Source organism: Dasypus novemcinctus, chromosome 12 (assembly GCF_030445035.2).
Source record: "Dasypus novemcinctus isolate mDasNov1 chromosome 12, mDasNov1.1.hap2, whole genome shotgun sequence".
NCBI lineage: Eukaryota > Metazoa > Chordata > Mammalia > Cingulata > Dasypodidae > Dasypus > Dasypus novemcinctus.
In genome coordinates, this window is record NC_080684.1 from 92,082,817 (window position 1) to 92,101,088 (window position 18,272).

General features: G+C 47.0%; 1 protein-coding gene across 2 annotated transcripts in view; it reads left to right on the plus strand.

Moving 5' to 3' along the window:
• The window catches only part of ABTB3 (ankyrin repeat and BTB domain containing 3), a 346,016-nt gene that overhangs the window by 196,089 nt on the left and 131,655 nt on the right, over positions 1-18,272 (plus strand). For both annotated transcript variants that reach the window (XM_058308674.2, XM_058308675.2), the window contains exon 2: positions 7,366-7,515. In XM_058308674.2, the coding sequence (XP_058164657.1) occupies positions 7,366-7,515 (150 nt within the window). The remainder of the gene's footprint in view (positions 1-7,365; positions 7,516-18,272) is intronic.

The following is an 18,272-nucleotide window of genomic DNA, read 5'->3' on the forward strand; positions in this document are numbered from 1 at the left end:
ATCACCATCGCAGAATCATCAGGACTGGGGAATGGTTGACGGATTAGAGTAGACTTACAGTTGTTCTACTGTAGACTTGTGATCCTAGCAGTGGAAGAACTTTTGTCATGGATGTGGAGTCAGTGGCCACTGGAGGTTCTGAGGGGAGGGAGAGGGGAAAATAGGTGTAATTTGGGGGCATTATCAAGACTTGGGTATTATCCTGGATGACATGGTAATGACAGATACAGGCCATTGTATATCTTACAACAACTTGCAAAAACATGTGAGAGAGAGTGTAAACTACAATGTAAACTATAATCTTCACTAAGTGGCAATGCTCCAAGATGTGTTCATCAATTGTGGCAAACATACCACACTAATGAAGGATGTTGTTAATGTGGGAAAATGTGGGAAGGCTAGGGAGCGGGGCAAATGGGAATTCCCTATATTTTTTGTGTAACATTTATGTAATCTAAGTTTCTTTAAAAAAAAAAAAAAAAGAAAAGGGAAAAAGAGTGAATATATAATATCACATCCAGAGTGGTAAGTGCTATGAAAAAATAAAAATAAAATAAAACTGGGTGAGGGGATACAGAAAGGTCTGTCTGAGGAGGTGGCATTTGAGCAGAGCCCTGTGCGGTCACCCCTCGGGCTGAAGTGTGGTTTGCTGGCCTGGCGGGGGAGCGGCCCCGGCAGGCCAAGCCGCTGCCCCATAATAGGGTGGCTGGTCGGACTCACCGCCACCCCTGAAGGAAGCTCGGCATGGGCGCAGAGTGCCCTCAGGTCTCCCCTTCTCGGCAGCCATGCTTCCACGGCCGCCCCTCCTCCCGGATGGCGCCACACGATGCCTGTGGGGCGGCACCCTTCTTCTTCTTTCTCCCTGTGCAGGCGCAGGGCGGAAAATTCCAGTCTGCCCTTTTCCCCTCCCCCAACAGCAGCAACAGCCAGGCGTGGGCGGAGAAATCCAGTCTACCCTTTTCCCCTCCTCCGACAGCAGCAACAGCCAGGTGTGGGCGGAAAAATCCAGTCTGCCCTCCACCCCAGCAACAGCAGCCACCAATCCCTAAACCCTGCCCCTTCCCCCAGCAACAGCGACAGCCAATCCCTAACCACCACCCCTCCCCCGTCCAGTACCGCCCACTGACCTTTCGCCGGCAACCAATCAGAACAGGGCGTGGCTTCGACCAATCAGCCTTCCCCAGCCCCTATAAAACTGTTGCCTCTCCCTCAATAAAGTGGACTTGAGTGTTTACCTTGTCTCCGCGGTAGTTCTTCTGCCGTGCGCCCTCCAGTCCTGAGAGCCCCCGACAAGGGCTTGGCCTCCCTTGTCCCCAGTTCGTCGCCTGCTTCTCCAGGCGACCCCTTCGTCGCCGGCTTTGCCGGGCGACCCCGTCAGCCGAACCGCACAACCCCTGTGAGACCGACCCCTCGTCTGCTGCCGGACCGACCCCTCGTCCCAAGCGGGACCGACCCCTCGTCCGCAGCCAGACCCCACCTCTACCGACCGAGCAAGCCGCCGCAGCCCTGTATGACTAAGGGTACAGTATGCATATATTTGAGGAAGAGAGTTCCCGGAAGAGACTATAGTTAAGTGCAAAGTCCTGAGATGGAAATGTGCTTGTCATACCCAAGAAACAGCCTGGAGAGTCTTCTTATGATCTCCACCATCCTCCCAGAGGCACTGGGGGAAGTAGATTCTTCCATAGGCCAGGCCCAGCAGAAGTCAGTCATCAGGCAAATAGAGAACTGCTCAATTCTACAAAGCAACAAGAAAGTGAAAAGCTTTCTAAGGCAATATGTTAACAAACTATCCATTTGATACACTTAAGGTTAGCTATTGTTACATTTATGTTGCTTAGCAAACTACTCCAAAGCCCAGTGGTTTAAAACTACCACCACTTGTTATTTCTTACTAGTCTGCAGGCCAGCTGGGTTATTCTGCTAGTTTTTGCTGGACTCTCTCCTGAGTCTTTGTTTCAGTTGCACATTGTGTAGGCAGCTATGGTAATCTTGGCTGGACTTTCCCACTTTTTAGGGATTGGTTGGTTGTCAGCTAGTCCAAGAGGGCCTAAGAAATAACTGTGGAATGTACAGAAACTCCAGGAAGAAAAAAAAATCTGGACTAGCAAGTTACTTCACTGTTTATGCATAATTTGTTTCATTCCCAAAAGATTTGGGGCAGTTTATAAAAATATGTCCATTACACCAGTGTAAAAGTGATCATGAAAGTGAGGGAAAAGGAAAATAAAGAATGCAGGTCCTTATTTGTATATGGGCTGCAAATTTGGTTCTGAGCTTCCTAGTACTAAATGCAAAGTAGGAAATATATCTAGGCTACATATCTGTCAACCTGTCTTTTGTCCCATGGAGGTGCAAATCATGAATGTTTTTCACTTGACGCTTTGAAGCGTATTTCAGCATTCAGCAAGCTTTGCATCCTTGCCCATCAGCCCCTGGGTGATAGTGCTAGAGAGTACCTCTCACATTTCAGCTAGACTGTGAGCTCTGTGAGGGCAGGAACCCGGCTGTCTCTTGCACCACCATGCCCTGCCCCCCCGGTAAGACCTGATAGAGAGAAGGGGTTGAGTAACCCAGAGGCACTATGCTGAGTGGTTAAGAGTTTGGCTTCTGTATTCAGAACTGGATATTCAATTCCCAACTCCATTTTTTTAAGATCTGTGTGACCTTGGGCAAATTATTGAATGTCTCCTAATTTCGGTTGTTTCTCTAAAAAAAATAATAGAGATAATAATAGAAACTATTTCATAGTACTTACTCTGTACCAGGCTTTTTTCTGACTGTTTCATACATATTAACTCATTTACTCCTCATACAACTCTGTGAGGTTGGCACTATTAATATAACAATTTACAAATGGGCAAACCGAGGCACAGATTGGTTAGGTTCATGTACTTGCCTAGGGCTACACAAATGGTAAGCAATGTCGTCAGGACTCAAACCCAGCCAATTTGAACCCAGAGCCTTTGCATTAATTCTTATGTTAGGCTGTCTCCCCAAAAATGTTGAATTCCCTACCCTAATATATGACTGTGAGGATTAAAGTCATTTTAAATTTAAATATGTAAAGTGCTTGGCGCAGTGCCTGGAGCATACTTAGTACTCATCCCTCATCACAGGATCAACATCGTCATCAAGGCTTGTGTGGATGAATGCGCAGGGCTGCCCTCCTTGGTTTTCTCTTCCTGGGTAAAGAGCCTCCGTGTCCTCCAGGTCCAATAATAGAATAATGATATTTGCCAAGGATGTCCCAATTTCTGCCCTTCACAAATAGCTCATTTGCCCCCATCAGAGACAGATTGCCCAATGCAGCTGGCCCAGGGTCAAACCAGAAGGGCGGTCCCCATAGTCTATGTGCTGAATGACCTAACCAAAAGATTGTCTATCTCCAGCCACACCAGATTTTGGAAAGGCGATCTTCAAGCCTATTTGAATCCAGACCTTAAATAAACAAAATTGCACATTTGTGGGACTTGGGGTACTTATCAAACACTTACTATAGTCCAGAGGCTTTAAATATATTGTCTTGTATCGTCACTCCAATAAACTCATAGCTTTTTTAACCCCTCTTTGCCGATGTGGAGGCTAACTGGAGATTTGGGAAGTCACTTGTCCAGGATGTACGAGGGCTAGCAGCAGAATCAGAGGTGGGCTCTGTCTGGTTCCTGGTCATGCCCAAGCTGCTACCTACTGCATGGCCAGGCCAGCCCCAAGTTGGAGAGACCATGTATGGATGAGAATGTGGACACTCAAAGGCATCAGTTCATCAGCTTTTGGGAGCTACAGACCCTTTGGGGAATGTGAATGCTCTTTCCCCTTAGATGAAAGGAACAGAATTTCAAGGAGACTCTGACCCCCACTACAGCCTACTCTGAATTCTGACTTATGGCCACTGGTTTTCCAGGGAAATCATTTCCTTTGGGTCCAGTAAGCAGTCATGGTTGATCCTCAGTTCCCTCCATCTTTATACTTGGGTTTTAATCATCAGATCATGGCTGGCCTTGGCTCAAATGATGGGAATTGAGGAGTAATCTAAAACTCAGGCTGGCACCTGACAATAACACGTGATGCTGGGCCTTCTAACTGGGTTAGTTGATTTTTATACAAAACAGTCATTCAGGGTTATGTGTATACCCCAAATATAGTACTCAAAAAGGGAAAAAAAAAGAAAACTCTAGTATATAATCTTGCATAAGAGATCAATTATAGATTTCCCAAATCTCTGTAGTCTAGCTCTCAAAGCTTCTTTGAGCAATTATATTTCCACATTTAAATTTCATAATCCTTTAAAAGAAGGAGGAATAACTCTAAGGGAAATTGTTTATTCTTGTGATAAATCATAGAGTAGTCCAAGCTGAATTTTTACACTGATTTTTATTTCAATTAACGTATGTTGATCACCTACTGTTTGCTTAGCACATGCAAATACTTTGGCACACATTATCTCATTTCATGCTCCACCCGCCCCAAGACCCTTTGAGGGAGACAAGGCCATTATTATTATCCCTATTTTCCAGAAGAGGAAACTGAGGTTCAGAGAGGCCCACTTTTAAGCAAGTGGCAGAGCCAGGACTCAGGTTCTAGGTTCCAGACTCCAAGTCCCATTTGCAGGATGCCTCAGCCACAGTGTGAAGCAACGTTTTAAGATGCAGTTTTGGGTTAAGAACTTGCTGCAGATGGTACAAATGTCTTGAAAGTCATTTGTGCTATTAATTAGACGACCTTATCCTTCCCAACATTGGGGCTCAGCTCCTTTGCTGGGAATCCCTCCTGACATCATCACCTCCTCCCCTCCTGCAAGCAGAGGCCCCTGTTACCTTATACCTTGGGAAAGTTATCAGACTGATACTTGGTTATCTGGTGTCTTTTGCAGTGGGTTCCTCAAGGGCAAATAAGTTCCCCAGTTAGGGTCAAGGGTATCAGATGAGGAGTTGGCCCAAGATTCATTGCCATGGGAATGGCTGTTTGACTTAGCCTCTGACTAGATATCTGGGCGAGTGAGCAACAGGAGAAAGCAAGGGTGGCTCAGTATGTCCCTGACTGTGTGAGCAGTAGGGTGACAAGACTGTTGAGGGAATGCAGGCAGGCAGGAGGCCAGCCTTGAATGAAGGGGGTTTCTATGACAGGCTTGTCTTCCCCGAAAGGTCGAGGGTTCCTGAAGTGCAGGGGCCACCTCTTGGCCATCTCAGCATCCAGCGCAGAGCCCAGCACAGTGCCAGGTAGAGTCCAGGAAAGGGCGACTCTGGACTGTCCAGTTAATGCCAGACCATGTGCTGGCATCATCAGCAGTGGTTTTCAAACTGCTCATCACAACCATTAGCTGGTTGTGAAGTCACTTTCAGTGCTGTGGCCAGCATTTTTTATTAATAAAATAGAAGAGAAAAGAAGTGAAAAAAAAAAACAAAAACAAAAACATGAGAGTGCATCACATGTATAATGGCCAGTATTATTTTCCATGAAACTTGTGGAAAATACATGTGTGTGTGTGTACTGGGTTGTGATCTAAAATGCATTTCTTATTCTGAGCCATGGTCAAAAACCTTTGAAACACAATGGTTAGAGAACAATGTTAGAAAGAAACTTTCTTGACCAGGTTCCTGAATATAGGAATATTAAAATCTGATGTTCATTTGTATCGTCCATCCTTTCATTCATTATCCATCCCCAAAACATCTACTACAGTTGGCTTCCTCATTGTGTCAGAGCTCTTAGTGTGGAAGGTAAAACATTCTGGAAAAAGTGAGTGGCTCAGTGTGGCTGGAGCCACTAATAGGCAGCAGGGGCCAGAAGAGGTTTTGATGCCGTTCCGTGACAGGGGCCACCCCACACCTGCTCGTCTTCAGAGGAGGAACCTTTGCCTCCTGATCTTTTTGCTTTGAGCCAGGTGAGGTGCAGACTTGAACTGTCTACCTTCATATTCTGCCAGGCTACCCTCACACTGCCAGGCAGTTGAATATAATTCAGCACCCGTGTATTGACACTGTTTTCTTGTTCCCAAATTATTTTACCAGTGCCAGGCTTGTCTCTTCAGCTAGTGTGTAAACTGCTTGACTCTATCTTCCGCTCTTTTGCATCTCCAAAATGCCTAGCAGGGTTGGGAACACAACAGGCACTCAATAAGTGCTCTGTATTTATTAACACCTAATTTCTTCAGGTCTCAGCAAAGATACCACTTAGCTCCTAATCTTCTCCTGCCATAGAGCATTTGTCATAAGGTTTCGTAACTACGTGTGAAACAATCTTACTCCTTCACTTAGACTGTGAGCTCAGTGAGGAGAGGAATTACGTGTATTCTGTTCGTCACAGTGTCCTCAGCTCTCAGCATAATGCCTGGCTTATTCTTTGTAGCCCCGGAGATTACCTCTTGGTAGATGTAGCTGTTAGCCAGCACCATAATAATGCTGAGTAACAAACAACCTCATTATCTCAGTGCCATACAGAGTAGATATTTGCTTCTCAGATAGCTGAGTCACTTGAGGTGACTCTAAGCTGCAGGCTGGATCTGCCTCGCCCTCTCCTAAGACCAGCAGGCCAGCCAGGGCACGTTCTTCTCAAGGTGATGGCAGAGGTACAAGAGAATAAGTTCAACTGCGTAAGTGCTTTTTAGGCCTTTGGCTCTGTCACATCCATTAACATAACGTCGGCCAAAGCAAGTCAAGTGGGTCAAGTCCAAAGTCAAGGAGTAATGAAGTACACTCTTTCCATGGAGATTGGGGTGGGGGGGGGAGAGTGAATATTACTGAACAATACCAAGTAAGTTCTCCTTGGTAAATATTTACGGAATGGAAAGGAAGGGGAGAGGAATAACTGGATTCCAGGGATTTCCCATGGGTATTCACCATACAAGTTCCGAAAGTCCCTGACTTATGGCTCCACAGAGAAAGTATCTAACAGATAATGACCTAACCACCCAGGGTTAAATTTCTTGGGCCAATAAAACAAACCCACAGAATCGATTGCCAGCTGAGACTCTTCTCCAGGGCAGTTAGGGACCACAGCTGCCGCTGGGAGGGGAATGAGGGCAGCGACCCAGGTACACAGGAGGCGTCTCAGAGCTGGCAGAATCTCTACCGGCCTGAGGACAGGGTTTTGCTTTGTGTCCTTTGGAAATGTGTGCACATAGACAAATGCCCACAAATGTGTTAGAATCAGTCGGTCAGGACCTGGAGGAGACCTTTTAAGATAGCTAGAAAGATGGACACGCATTGCTAAAAGGAACCCGGAAGTGTTTGTTCCCGTGTTGGGCTTTGCAGCATCAACTCGGGCACAGTTGGAGGTTGGGTGAGGTAGGGTGTCCCTCCCTTGGCTCTCCAAAAAATAATAGTGTGTTTTTCTTTCATTCTTTTCTCTCCCTCCGGACTGCAGGGGTGCTGTGCCTGCCAGACAGCCTGAATCTTCACAGAGACCCGCAGCGGGCAAGCAAGCCGGGGGAGCTGCCCATGTTCAGCCAGTCGGAGTTGAGGACCATCGAGCAGTCGTTGCTGGCCACCCGTGTGGGCAGCATTGCCGAACTGAGTAAGTGAAAGTGCTTCTGGGGCCCCTGCACCCCGGGACGCAGCCTCCCTTTCCCAAGGAGGGCTGTACCGCCCAGCAGGCCGGAAGGTGCCAGCGCCGTCCCTCAGGGCAGCGCCTTATTGTAAGCCAGGTGGCACCTTTCAGGAGGCACCTGCTGTGTATACCAGGTCATGCTGATGGTTGCGGGGAAGGCGAGGACTCTGGAGTCGGCTGGGCTAGTAAATCCCCTCGCTTTGCCACTGACGTCAAGTTTCCCACCTTTTCTGAGCCTCAGTTTCCTTTTCTCTAAAATAGGAACTAATAGCACCAAACTCATGATGTAGTTGTGGTGATGCAATGAGCTAATGCCCAGAAAAGGGGTTCCTACGGCACATGGTACAGAGCGAGTGCTGCACGAGTGGTGGCCGTCCACTGCTGATTTCCACAGTGGGAGTGGCCTGTGTTCCCAGGCTGCCCATGATTAGGGTAGAGTTAGTAATAATGGCTATTTTGGTTTTTTTGTCTTTTAACTTAGAAATTTTAATTCCCAATTACAGAAATGCATGCCCTGTATGTAACACTTTGAGAGGGCCAGATATTGCAAAAACAAGGAAGCCAGTGATCATGTGTCGCAGGCTCCCCACCCCACCCCATTGGGTGAGACCCTGCTTGGCACTTTCTGTGCTGTGAGTGCAGAAAATAGCTCAGCAGCTGTAGAGAGCCTGGCTCTCAGGCTGTATTATCAGCCAAAGGGGTGCTGAGGCAAAATACAAGAAATCTGTTGGTTTTTATAAAGGGTATTTATTTGGAATAGAAGCTTACAGTTACCAGGCCATAAAGTGTTAAGTTACTTCCTCACCAAAGTCTGTTGCCACATATTGGAGCAAGATGGCTGCCGACGTCTGCAAGGGTTCAGCCTCCCTCTTCCTCTTAAGGCTCCACGGTCCCAGCTTCTTCCAATATCAGCTGTAGGCTGGGCTAAGTCTTGTCTCTCTCCTGGGACTTGTTCCTCTCTGGGCTTGGCTGCTCTGCACCTTCCACAAGGTCAGCTGTAGACTCTCAGGCTCTCTTCCCAGGGCCTCTGCCATGTCTATGGAGCCATCTCTTTTCCTCTGTGTTCTTCTCCTGCGTGTTTACTTTCCGGGGCTCCAGCATCCAAAACTTTAACTAACTCTTCCGCCTTGTCCTTTTCTCTGTGAGAGGGCATGGACGTGGCCCAATCAAAGCCTTAATCATTATTTAATCAAGTTAAAGTGAAACCTTTGAAGTTAATACAATCTAATATGCCCAGAGGAACAGTTTATAAACATAACCCAGTATCTGTTTTTGGAATTCATAAACAATGCCAACCTGCTACACAGACCCACATCACAAAACTTGGCCATCTGTGATCAAGAACACTAGGAAGGGAAGAGAAGAATTCTTCCAAGACACAAGTACAATACTTTGACCCCAGACTTCCAGAAGGAATGTGCCTGGGATCAGTGTTCACCCTGGGCTGGAGCTGGGTTTGTTTCAGAGACAACAACTAGTGCAACAGCAACTACCACCACCACGGCCTCAGGGAAAAACAATGGCAACCTGCCAATTAACAAGGGTAGTTTTTGAGCATCGTGGTGTATGGTCGCCCTTAATTGAACAATACAACAGAGTCCACTAGCTTTTTTTATTTGAGATGGAGAATAGGAAGGGAGAATAAGCAGAAAGATTCATAAAATATATATTTTTATGAGGTCCCCAGCACATCACATGTATTATTTGTCATTACATGCTATTGTCCCCATTTTACAGAATGTGAAATTTAACCCTGAGTTTGGTAAAAACGAATTACCTAATCCATCCACCAAAAAGTGGCAGAGCTTGCGTTCAAACCCGACCACCTGACTCCAAAACCCTATTTTTTTTCCCTCCCACCACCGCGCATGTACTTATTAGACAAACCAAGACAAGAGCCCACGATCCTGGAACCCAAAAGGTGCACTAACAAAATGGGGCACAAGGAGAGAGATCTTCCTCCTGACCCTCTCCCCTGAACTCCAGGCTTGTCATCCAGCGACCTCCTTGGCATCTCCCTTGGGGGGCTAATCGACACTCCCCAACCTAAAGTCCTGATCTGCCTCACCCCTCCTGCCATCTGCCCCATTTCCAAAAAGGGCAACTCCATTCTTCTGGTTGCTCAAGCAAAAACCTTTCTGGCCTTCTTGACTCCTCTCTCAGGAAATATGTTGAATGAATGAGGCAAAAAGATGGAGAGAAGGGAGAAAGAGCCAGGGTTGGGGTGTCCCAAGGTTGGGCAATGATTTGCCGGGCTTCTCGCTGTTGAGTGTGGCCAGGAATATAAAACTGTATTTACCTATGATCCAATTGATTGTCAGTTGAATTAGCTGTGCACTGGCCAGATGGAAGTGGAACACTGGTCTCAGAAATGCTAGATTATGCTAAAGTGTGAGTTGGTATTGCAATTCCAGCAAGTCCTAAACTATGAAAGGACCCAGACAGCAGCAAGTGCCTCTTCCCAAGGAATTCCCTATATACCTAGGACAGGCATTTCCCATTTAGCACATGGCATTGCATCTCTGGAAAGAGAAGCAGTAGTGGTTCAAGCTACAGGCAGGGTCCTTTTGACCACAAGAGAGGTACTTTCCTGGCACCTGAATCTGGAAATTGCACTTCCAATCTCTTCAAGCCCAGAAGTCAAGCGATGCCTCCAGTCACAGGGTCTTCAGCCGTTGGTCACACTGTTGCTCTTAAGCATCCTGGGTGCCACAGACCCCTTTGGCAGTCTGGTGAGGCCTATGGATCCTGCTCGAGAATAATATTTTAAATGCATAAAATGAAGCACCTAGGATTACAAAGGAAGCCGATTATATTAAAATTCAGTTATCAGAACACTTTTCATCTCAATCTTGGTATAGTAATTTTATGCTTTTTAATTAACACGTTATCTAACAAGATCGAGCAGCAGGTCTGATAACCCCCTGACTCTGAGTTCATCACATCACTGAAAGTCAGTGATATTTTGAGACATCTGCACCAATTGGAAAATATCTGTGTTTTAACAAGCCCCTGGGGGGATTTAGCTGCAAGCACTCTAGGCCACACCCTTGGGGAAGTGCCACTTTAAGAAATGCCACATCGCTGGGGACATGGGGTCTGGTGGAAATAGAGTTGAGGCGTGTTTGTGTGGGCATAACCTGGGAAGAGCCCACACCAGATAGCCCATGTCCTCTCCCCTGGGGTCTCGAAGGCTTGTCCTGGGGAAACTTAGATGCCCCTTTCCACCTCTGGCACCTGAGATAAGGCCCTGCCCAATCCTGGCACCGACTTCGAAAAAGGAATTTGCTAAGCAAATCCACACTTGACCCGGCAGACTGCCTGCAGGAGCTGCTTGCTGCATACATTTCTTTTAAGGACAATTTGCTCTGTCAATTAAACGCTGTCGTTGTCGTTGAATGTTGACTTTCGCATATGAATTGTTGGCACACAAATGGGTGTCGCTAATTACAAACGAGTTTTGTGCATTCATTAAGTCAGCCCAGTAGAACTTGTGTCTGGAAGCATTTTGATAAGTCACATCTCGGAGACTGAAGGTAATAAAATTGCCTTCCTTTCTGATCTGACTGTAATTTAGACGGGCTTACTCTGTGGACTGAGTCAATACACCCTCGCGCTCTCTGTGTACAAAGAGAGGCGGCTCTTCATATTCAATGGTTATTCTGCCAGTGTGGATTCTAGAAACCGCTGTTTTTCCAAGAAAAGTGAGATGAAGACGGTTTGTTTCAAGCTCTTCCTGCTTTTCTTGAAACAGGGGGTTGAGGACAGCTTCTGACAATGACCTTCCTTATAACCAGTAACAGCAGCCACGACAATGACAGCAGCTGTTTATGGACCTGGAGGACTCTGCAGAAGCTGTGCATGAAATATGTCCAGTGTGCTCTTATCCCTATTTTATGATATGAGAGTGGAGGCGAGAAGAGGTTAAACAACTTGTCCAAGATCAGACAGACCAGTGAGTTGGAAGGCTACACTTTAATATCAGGCTTTTTAAGGTAAAATGTTCTCACCTAACCATTAGCTGACCCTGCCTTCAGGGAGGCTCAACAGATGTGTCCCCTGGAGCCTCAGAGGCTCATTCCTGAGTGCAGGGGCAGGTCAGCTCTGTGTCCTCCATCCCTGGGGGGGGGGGGGGTGCGATTGGCTCTGCAGGGCGCATTGTGGATGCCTCACCTAAACTAAACTGGAGACAGGGAATTTCAAAAAGGTTACCTCATAACTCACCAAGTACCATCCCTGTAGGCTGGAACTTCTCCTGAAACCCCTGCCTGTTTCCTCAAGGCATCCTATTAAAATCCAGAACTGCCTTGATCAACCCAGTGTCTGGATCCAGCTGGCTATGGCTTTGGATAAAAATACGATCTTGAGGACCTGCTGTGTGCCAAGGACTTCAAATACATGAAAGGTATTATTATTCCCATTTCATAGAAAAGAAAACTGAGGCTTAGAAGGATTAACGTCATGCCCATGGCCACACAGCTAGTAAGTGACCAAGTCCTAATTCAAACCCAGTCTCTTTGTTTTTCCACTTTGTTATACTGCGTTTGTTCAGCTTTGTTTTCTGAGCACCTAATGCATCACCCATGGCTCAGGAAATAGCTGTTGAATGTCAAATGAATAAATGAAAGCTCTGAAGTAAACTAGTCTGTGAAACAAAAACTGAAGAAAATGCTGTAGGTGAGTGGGACCCCTAATGAAATCCCAGTCAAATACCAAATTTTCTGTTGAATTTTGAACCCAGGGATGTAGACATGAACCTATAAATGTCCTAAAATATTAGAAGGGGAAGCTAAATCAGGATGCCACAGAGGTCCCCAAATTGACACAGGCTGGTCATTCTCTTTCCCTGAGCCCTAGAAAATTCGCAAGTCAATGCGCTGAACTTCACCGTTGAGGTGGAGTCTCGAGGGCAGCCCAGGATGTGCTTTTCCTGGAACCAGCGAGTGGGTCTGGGGGAAGCTGAGCCACCCCATCTCCCCCACCGAGGCCGTGGGGAAAGCAGGGGCTCTGGCTTCTCTCACTTTTGAACCAGGTCGGCTCTGCGGTCGGTCCCATCCGACTCCATTTTGTGTTCTCTGAGATCTCGTCTTGCCTCTTCTGCCTGTCACCCCAGCCGTGCCCTCCAGCTCCCAATTAAACCCCTATCTGACAGTCATTAATTATGGTGCTTGCTTTCTGCGGCTTAAAGGAATAAAATGAGGGCTCCATTGTAAAATGCCTCTTCCTGTTGTCATTTGACACTGGCCTGTGAACTTGTTCCCACTAAATGAGGCAATCAGAGTAGGGCCATTAAGTACAACTCTATACATAGTAAGGGTGTCTGGGTTGTCTCTCCTCAACATTGTCAGTAGGAAAATAAACAGCCTGTGACAACCGAGGTCTCTCTCCGGTTCTGAAATGCAGGTGGACCCTTTGCAGTCTTCCCACCTCCAGTCCCCTAAGGTGTACCTGGGAGGTTTTCGGGTGGCACGGTGGCCAGGGCCTCTTGGTGTTTCTTAAACACTGCACTCATCATGCACTGCAGGGTCTTTGCACCTGCTGCTACCACTGCCTGGGAAGCTCTTCTGAGGGTCACGTGACCTGGGCCTTGGCTCCAATGTCACCTCCTCAGAGAGACTCTCCTGCGACCGTCCCTCCTGCCCACCCTTCCCCCCACCACTCTCTGTACCCTCTTCCTGCTTTAATTTTTCCACACAGTGCTTATTGCCACCTGACGATATATATGTTATACTTTGTTCACTCTGTCTTCTCCACCGAGACTGTAAATCCGTGAGAGCTGAGACTTAGTTTTTCAATACTACTGTACCCCCAAGGCCTAGCACAGTATCTAGCACACAGTAGGACTCAATATTTTATTGCTTGACCGATTGATTTCAAACAAATTTCCCACTGAATCCAAGAGTTCAGCCTTCCTTCTGTTTGAATTAGAAGGCTTGTCCCATCTCTGGGCCTCCATCTCGCCTCGCTGAAAACAAATCTCCCATTACTCTGTAGCTAAAGTCCTGGACTGTATGAGGCCTTTTTCTCCCTTTCCTTTTCAAAGAGAAGGGTTTTGGTGAGGTGAGTTAAACAGCAGTTTATGAAGCTGGAGAGGGCCTCAGTTTCCTCACCTGTGCTGTGTGCCTTAGGGCAAGTGACTCATTCACCTGTGTTACTAGATTTTGTCTAGGGTCTTGACTATGATACAGAAATGAATTTCAAGAGCACGTCGGGTGAATTAGGCCAGTAATTTATCCAGGCAGGGAAGGACGAGAAATGGGAGAAAATAACAGAGCAGGGGTCCCAGGTAGAAAGGAAGGGGCTGAAAGGTGGTCAAACAGGCAGATTTACAGACTACAATTCCCCATTATAGATTATAAATGCCCAGGCTTTACTTGCAAGGCAACCACGGCAGAGGAAAAATGGCGAGAGCAGGGCGCAGAGGAGAGGAACAGGTCCACAGGCAAGAGAGAGCGCGAGTTCAGGCCTTGTGCCTGCTCTTTGAACTATTAATTATTCCACCCCTTTGCTAATGTTGGAGGAGGGGTTCCAGCTGTTTGCTGTTTTGATTGATTACCCCCTGCCCCCATCAGTCCCCACTGAGGGACCAATGATAAAGACCTTGGGAAATACGCGGGGCTTCTCCTGGCTTCCCTGGCAAGTCTTGTTCTCAATGGCAGAATCTTGGGGAGGGTCTTCAGCAGCCATCTTGGGGGCATTGATGTCCACGTGGACTTCTTGCCGGGTTCCAAGTCCATCTATTGACTCCCTGTCTCACTAGGCAGCTTCTCCTGGATCCCCACTTGTACCATCTGTGAAATGAGGGTGATAATACCCTGGGTCAGGGGAGATTTTGAGATTCCATTACAGTAATTGCTAGCTGACTGTGGATGAAATGAAGAAAAAGGAGGTAATGAAGGTGCTATCAGCATGGGTTTGGCAGAAGGAGCCCACTACGAGAATGTGTGACACGTTGTCCCCCAACGATGACACACAGCACAGTAGAACCCAAGTCAGGCAGGTAGAGCAGTGTTTCCCACAGGGTGGCACGGAAGAAGGTTGGAGTGATGTGCAGAATACTTCCTGTATTTACGTGCTGTGTATTTATTATGAATATTAGAGAAATATTGGTTTTCCATCTGTGGCACCAATTTGAGGTTTCCATTTTAAATGAACTCATTCGTGCAAAGGAATGAGCTAAATTAAAGAAAAATATTAAGTAACTAAATTGTACCAGTGGCACACAGATATGAGAGACCTAAGGATGGTGATTCCCAAATGGCTGACATTTGGGAAACAGGGTTATTAGTAGATTCTCAAGTAAGCTCCCAGAACCCAATGCCAGCTGCCCAAACACAGGGAAGCTGACGACAAGTTTTGGGTTCCTGATGCCAAGAGGGGAAGCAGCAGGTAGCACATATAGAGGCAGAGTTTAAAATGGAGCTAGAGCTAGCAGGAATCCCTGGGTCAGTCCCTTAGGGACAGCTTCCTCGAGACATCCTCGGCTCATGATGGCGATGATGATGATGATAATTCAAAGAATAGTGCTGAATACTTACTAAGCACCTACAATGTACCAGACCCTGGGACGATAGTTTTGTGTTTATATGCATCACTTCATTTAATACTATGATAGGTACTATTATTAGGTCAATTTCATAGATGGGTAAAACAAGTTTAGGCACACACACACTATGTATATGTATATGTATACATAAATTATTTAATCCATGCAATTAATCCATTAGGTCATAATCATCCCCATTTCAGAGAGATTTACTATAATAACTTACTCAAGATCACACAGCTAGTTACTAGTAGGTTCAGAGCTCAGACTCAGACAGTCTTTGTCTAGCGAGCACGCTTCTAATCACCATGTGACACTGCCCCTCCAGGAACAAGATAATAAAGGAGGCATGCTCTCTGCCCTTGGGGCTCAGGGTCTAGCAGGGGTAGCAGATGTGTGGACAATTAACTGCAGACCCCACAAAATTAAACAAATAACATGTCAGACTCTACTAACAGGTGTTGGTATACAGGGGAAACACGGATTGATTTAAACTGGGGGTATCTGGAGGGCTCCTTGGAAGAGGTGGCATTTGGTCACAGCCCTGACGTTCTTCAGTATGCAGGAAAGGGCAATCCAAGGTGAGAGAGCAGCATGGACAAAAACAGGGAACCTGGTGGTGGTAGGTGAGCTGAATGATGCTCTGATTAGCCCAACCAAGGCAAAAGACACCCACCCACCCACCCATCAAGTTTCCTGGGGCCCTGGGGAAGGAAAGCGGTGGGGTAGCAGCCCAAACCATAGATCCTCTTCTCCTCTCCACTCCCTTTTTGTTTTTCTTGTGATTTTTTTAATGGGCATTTTCAAGGGAGACAGATGGAAAGCTGAATGTACTCTAGCTTTACCCTAGATAGAAGAATCAAGAAAGTAAATACCAGCTCAGTGCACTTACTTTTCTGACAATACAAGTAGCCCATGCCATAACCCAAGACTCAGAAAATACAAAAGAGTTGAGAAGGGATGTCACCCCCAATCCCACGAGGCAGAGAAATGCTTGGCCAACACTTAAATTTTTCTGATAGTTACTTAGTGCATAGTTTTTAATATAATCCTAATCATACTGTGCGCAATTTTGAATTCTACTTTTTCCTACTTAACATTTTAACATGGGGGTTTTTTTTCATTATATTCCAACTCCATGTAAACTATTTTTAATGGCAGCATAAGTTTATTATTTTATCACGTGGATGCACCAGAGTTTATTTAACCACTCTCTTATTTGTTTCCTTGTCAAATCTTGGATCCTATACATAAAGTTTGGGTGAAAATCCTTGTGCACAAAGATTTTGCTGCATTTTGAATTCTAACATTGGGACAGATTCCCAGAAATGGAATTACTGAACCAAGGATCAGGGACATTTGTTTACACCTTTGCTACATAATGCCAAATTGCTTCAAGATGGACCAAGAGCTGGCCAGGCTGCAAGGGATGCCTTTGAAAGAAAGGCTCAGATCCGTGTGGGACAAAGAGCACAGGCATTGGAGTCAGGCTGGTGTGGGCTGGAACCTTCTCTCTGCCTCTTACGAGTATGTGACTGTGGGCCTCAGTTTCATTTTCTGTAAAACAGGGTTTCTCCGCCTTGGCACTGTTGACAAAGACTGGAAAAGAGTTTGTTGTAAGGGGCTACCCTGTGCATCGTAGGGTGTTTCACAGCATCCTGGCCTCTACCCACTAGATGCCAGTAGCAGTCCTCTGGTCACAACAATAAATGTCTCCAGATGTCCCCCAGGAAGTAAACTCACCCCTGGTTGAGAACCACTGTTAAGTTGACATAGTATTAGCTCACTTCTTACAGAGCATTGCATTAGAAGCATTGTGTGCTACATGCTTTCTCGAAAGGCCTGGCACAGTGCAGGTGCTCAGTGATAATAATGACAGTAACATTTCCCACTGCCACATGCTATAGAGGTCTCCTTGGAGGAAACACTGCATCAGCTCTGAGGCCATCCCCAGCTCCAGGATCCTCTGTCTTTGATTCCTTGGCCAAGCCCCCAGCAGTTCCCCTGTCCATCTCTTTTCAACCACCACAGAGGGGCCTGCTATTTAGAAACAGATCCGTTTCTTGGGTCTTGCAGATGGGTGGGTCTTTCTCGCTTGGCTTTCCCCCCTGCCCTCCCTTGCGCAGTCCACAGGTGTTTGCAGCGCAGCCTTCTTCCTAGGGAGCAGTGAGTGCCAAGTTGGTCCATTATTGGGGAGCCCAGGTCCCTCAAGCTGCTACCTGTCCTCCCGCTAGTCCAGGTCACCGTCCTCATTGGGAAATTGAAGACATTGTCATTGACCCCGATCCCACCCCGGACCTTTCATCTTTGCGTTTTCTTCTGGAGTGCTCCCCTGGGAGCTCTTGTGTTAGCCAAGAGTTGGAGCTACTCCTTAGCAGACTAGACTGATGGGAGAGGCTAGAGGCAGGGGCCTGGCTTTGCTTATTTCTCCCCCACCCCCAGGGAGTGAGGTCCCTAAAAGATGAGAGGGTGGAGAGAAGAGGGGAGCAGCAGCTAAGGAGGGAAATGTGCCCCAAAGGGATGCCTGGAGTGAGCACCTTTGCAGCAGAGTCCCAGGAAAAGCCAAGCCCAGGGAGAAAGCAGCAAATCAGGCGCCCAGGGGTCAGGCAGACTGTCCTGCCGCGTCACCGCACATCCCGCTCACCGACCTCTTGGTCTCACTGGCCAGCAGTGAGGAAGGGGAGGCAGGCTGTGAGCCTCAGGGCGCTGCTTTTCTTTTTGTTTTCCTAGGATGTACCAGGGATTGAACCCAGGACCTTGTACATGGGAAGCAGGCGCTCAACTCCCGAGCTACATCCGCACCCCAAAGAGAGTTGGGTTTTTTGTTCATTTGTTTTTTAGGAGGTACCAAGGATCGAACCCGGGACCTCGTACATGGGAAACAGGCACTCAACCCCTGAGCTACATCCTCTCCACGAAGAGAGTTGGGTTTTTTGTTTGTTTGTTTTTTAGGAGGTACCAAGGATCAAACCCGGAACCCTGTACGTGGGAAGCAGGCAATCAACCCCCGTGCTACCTCCGCTTCCTCGGTGCCTCTTTAGTGCCATCGGTGGCCTGGGCACTCTTAAATTGTGCATTTAACCCTCATAACCACCTGGGAGGTGAAATGACTTGCCCATGTCGACACAGGGATGTGACCGAGCTGGGATTTGAGCTCTCTGATTCCTCCCTAACTTTG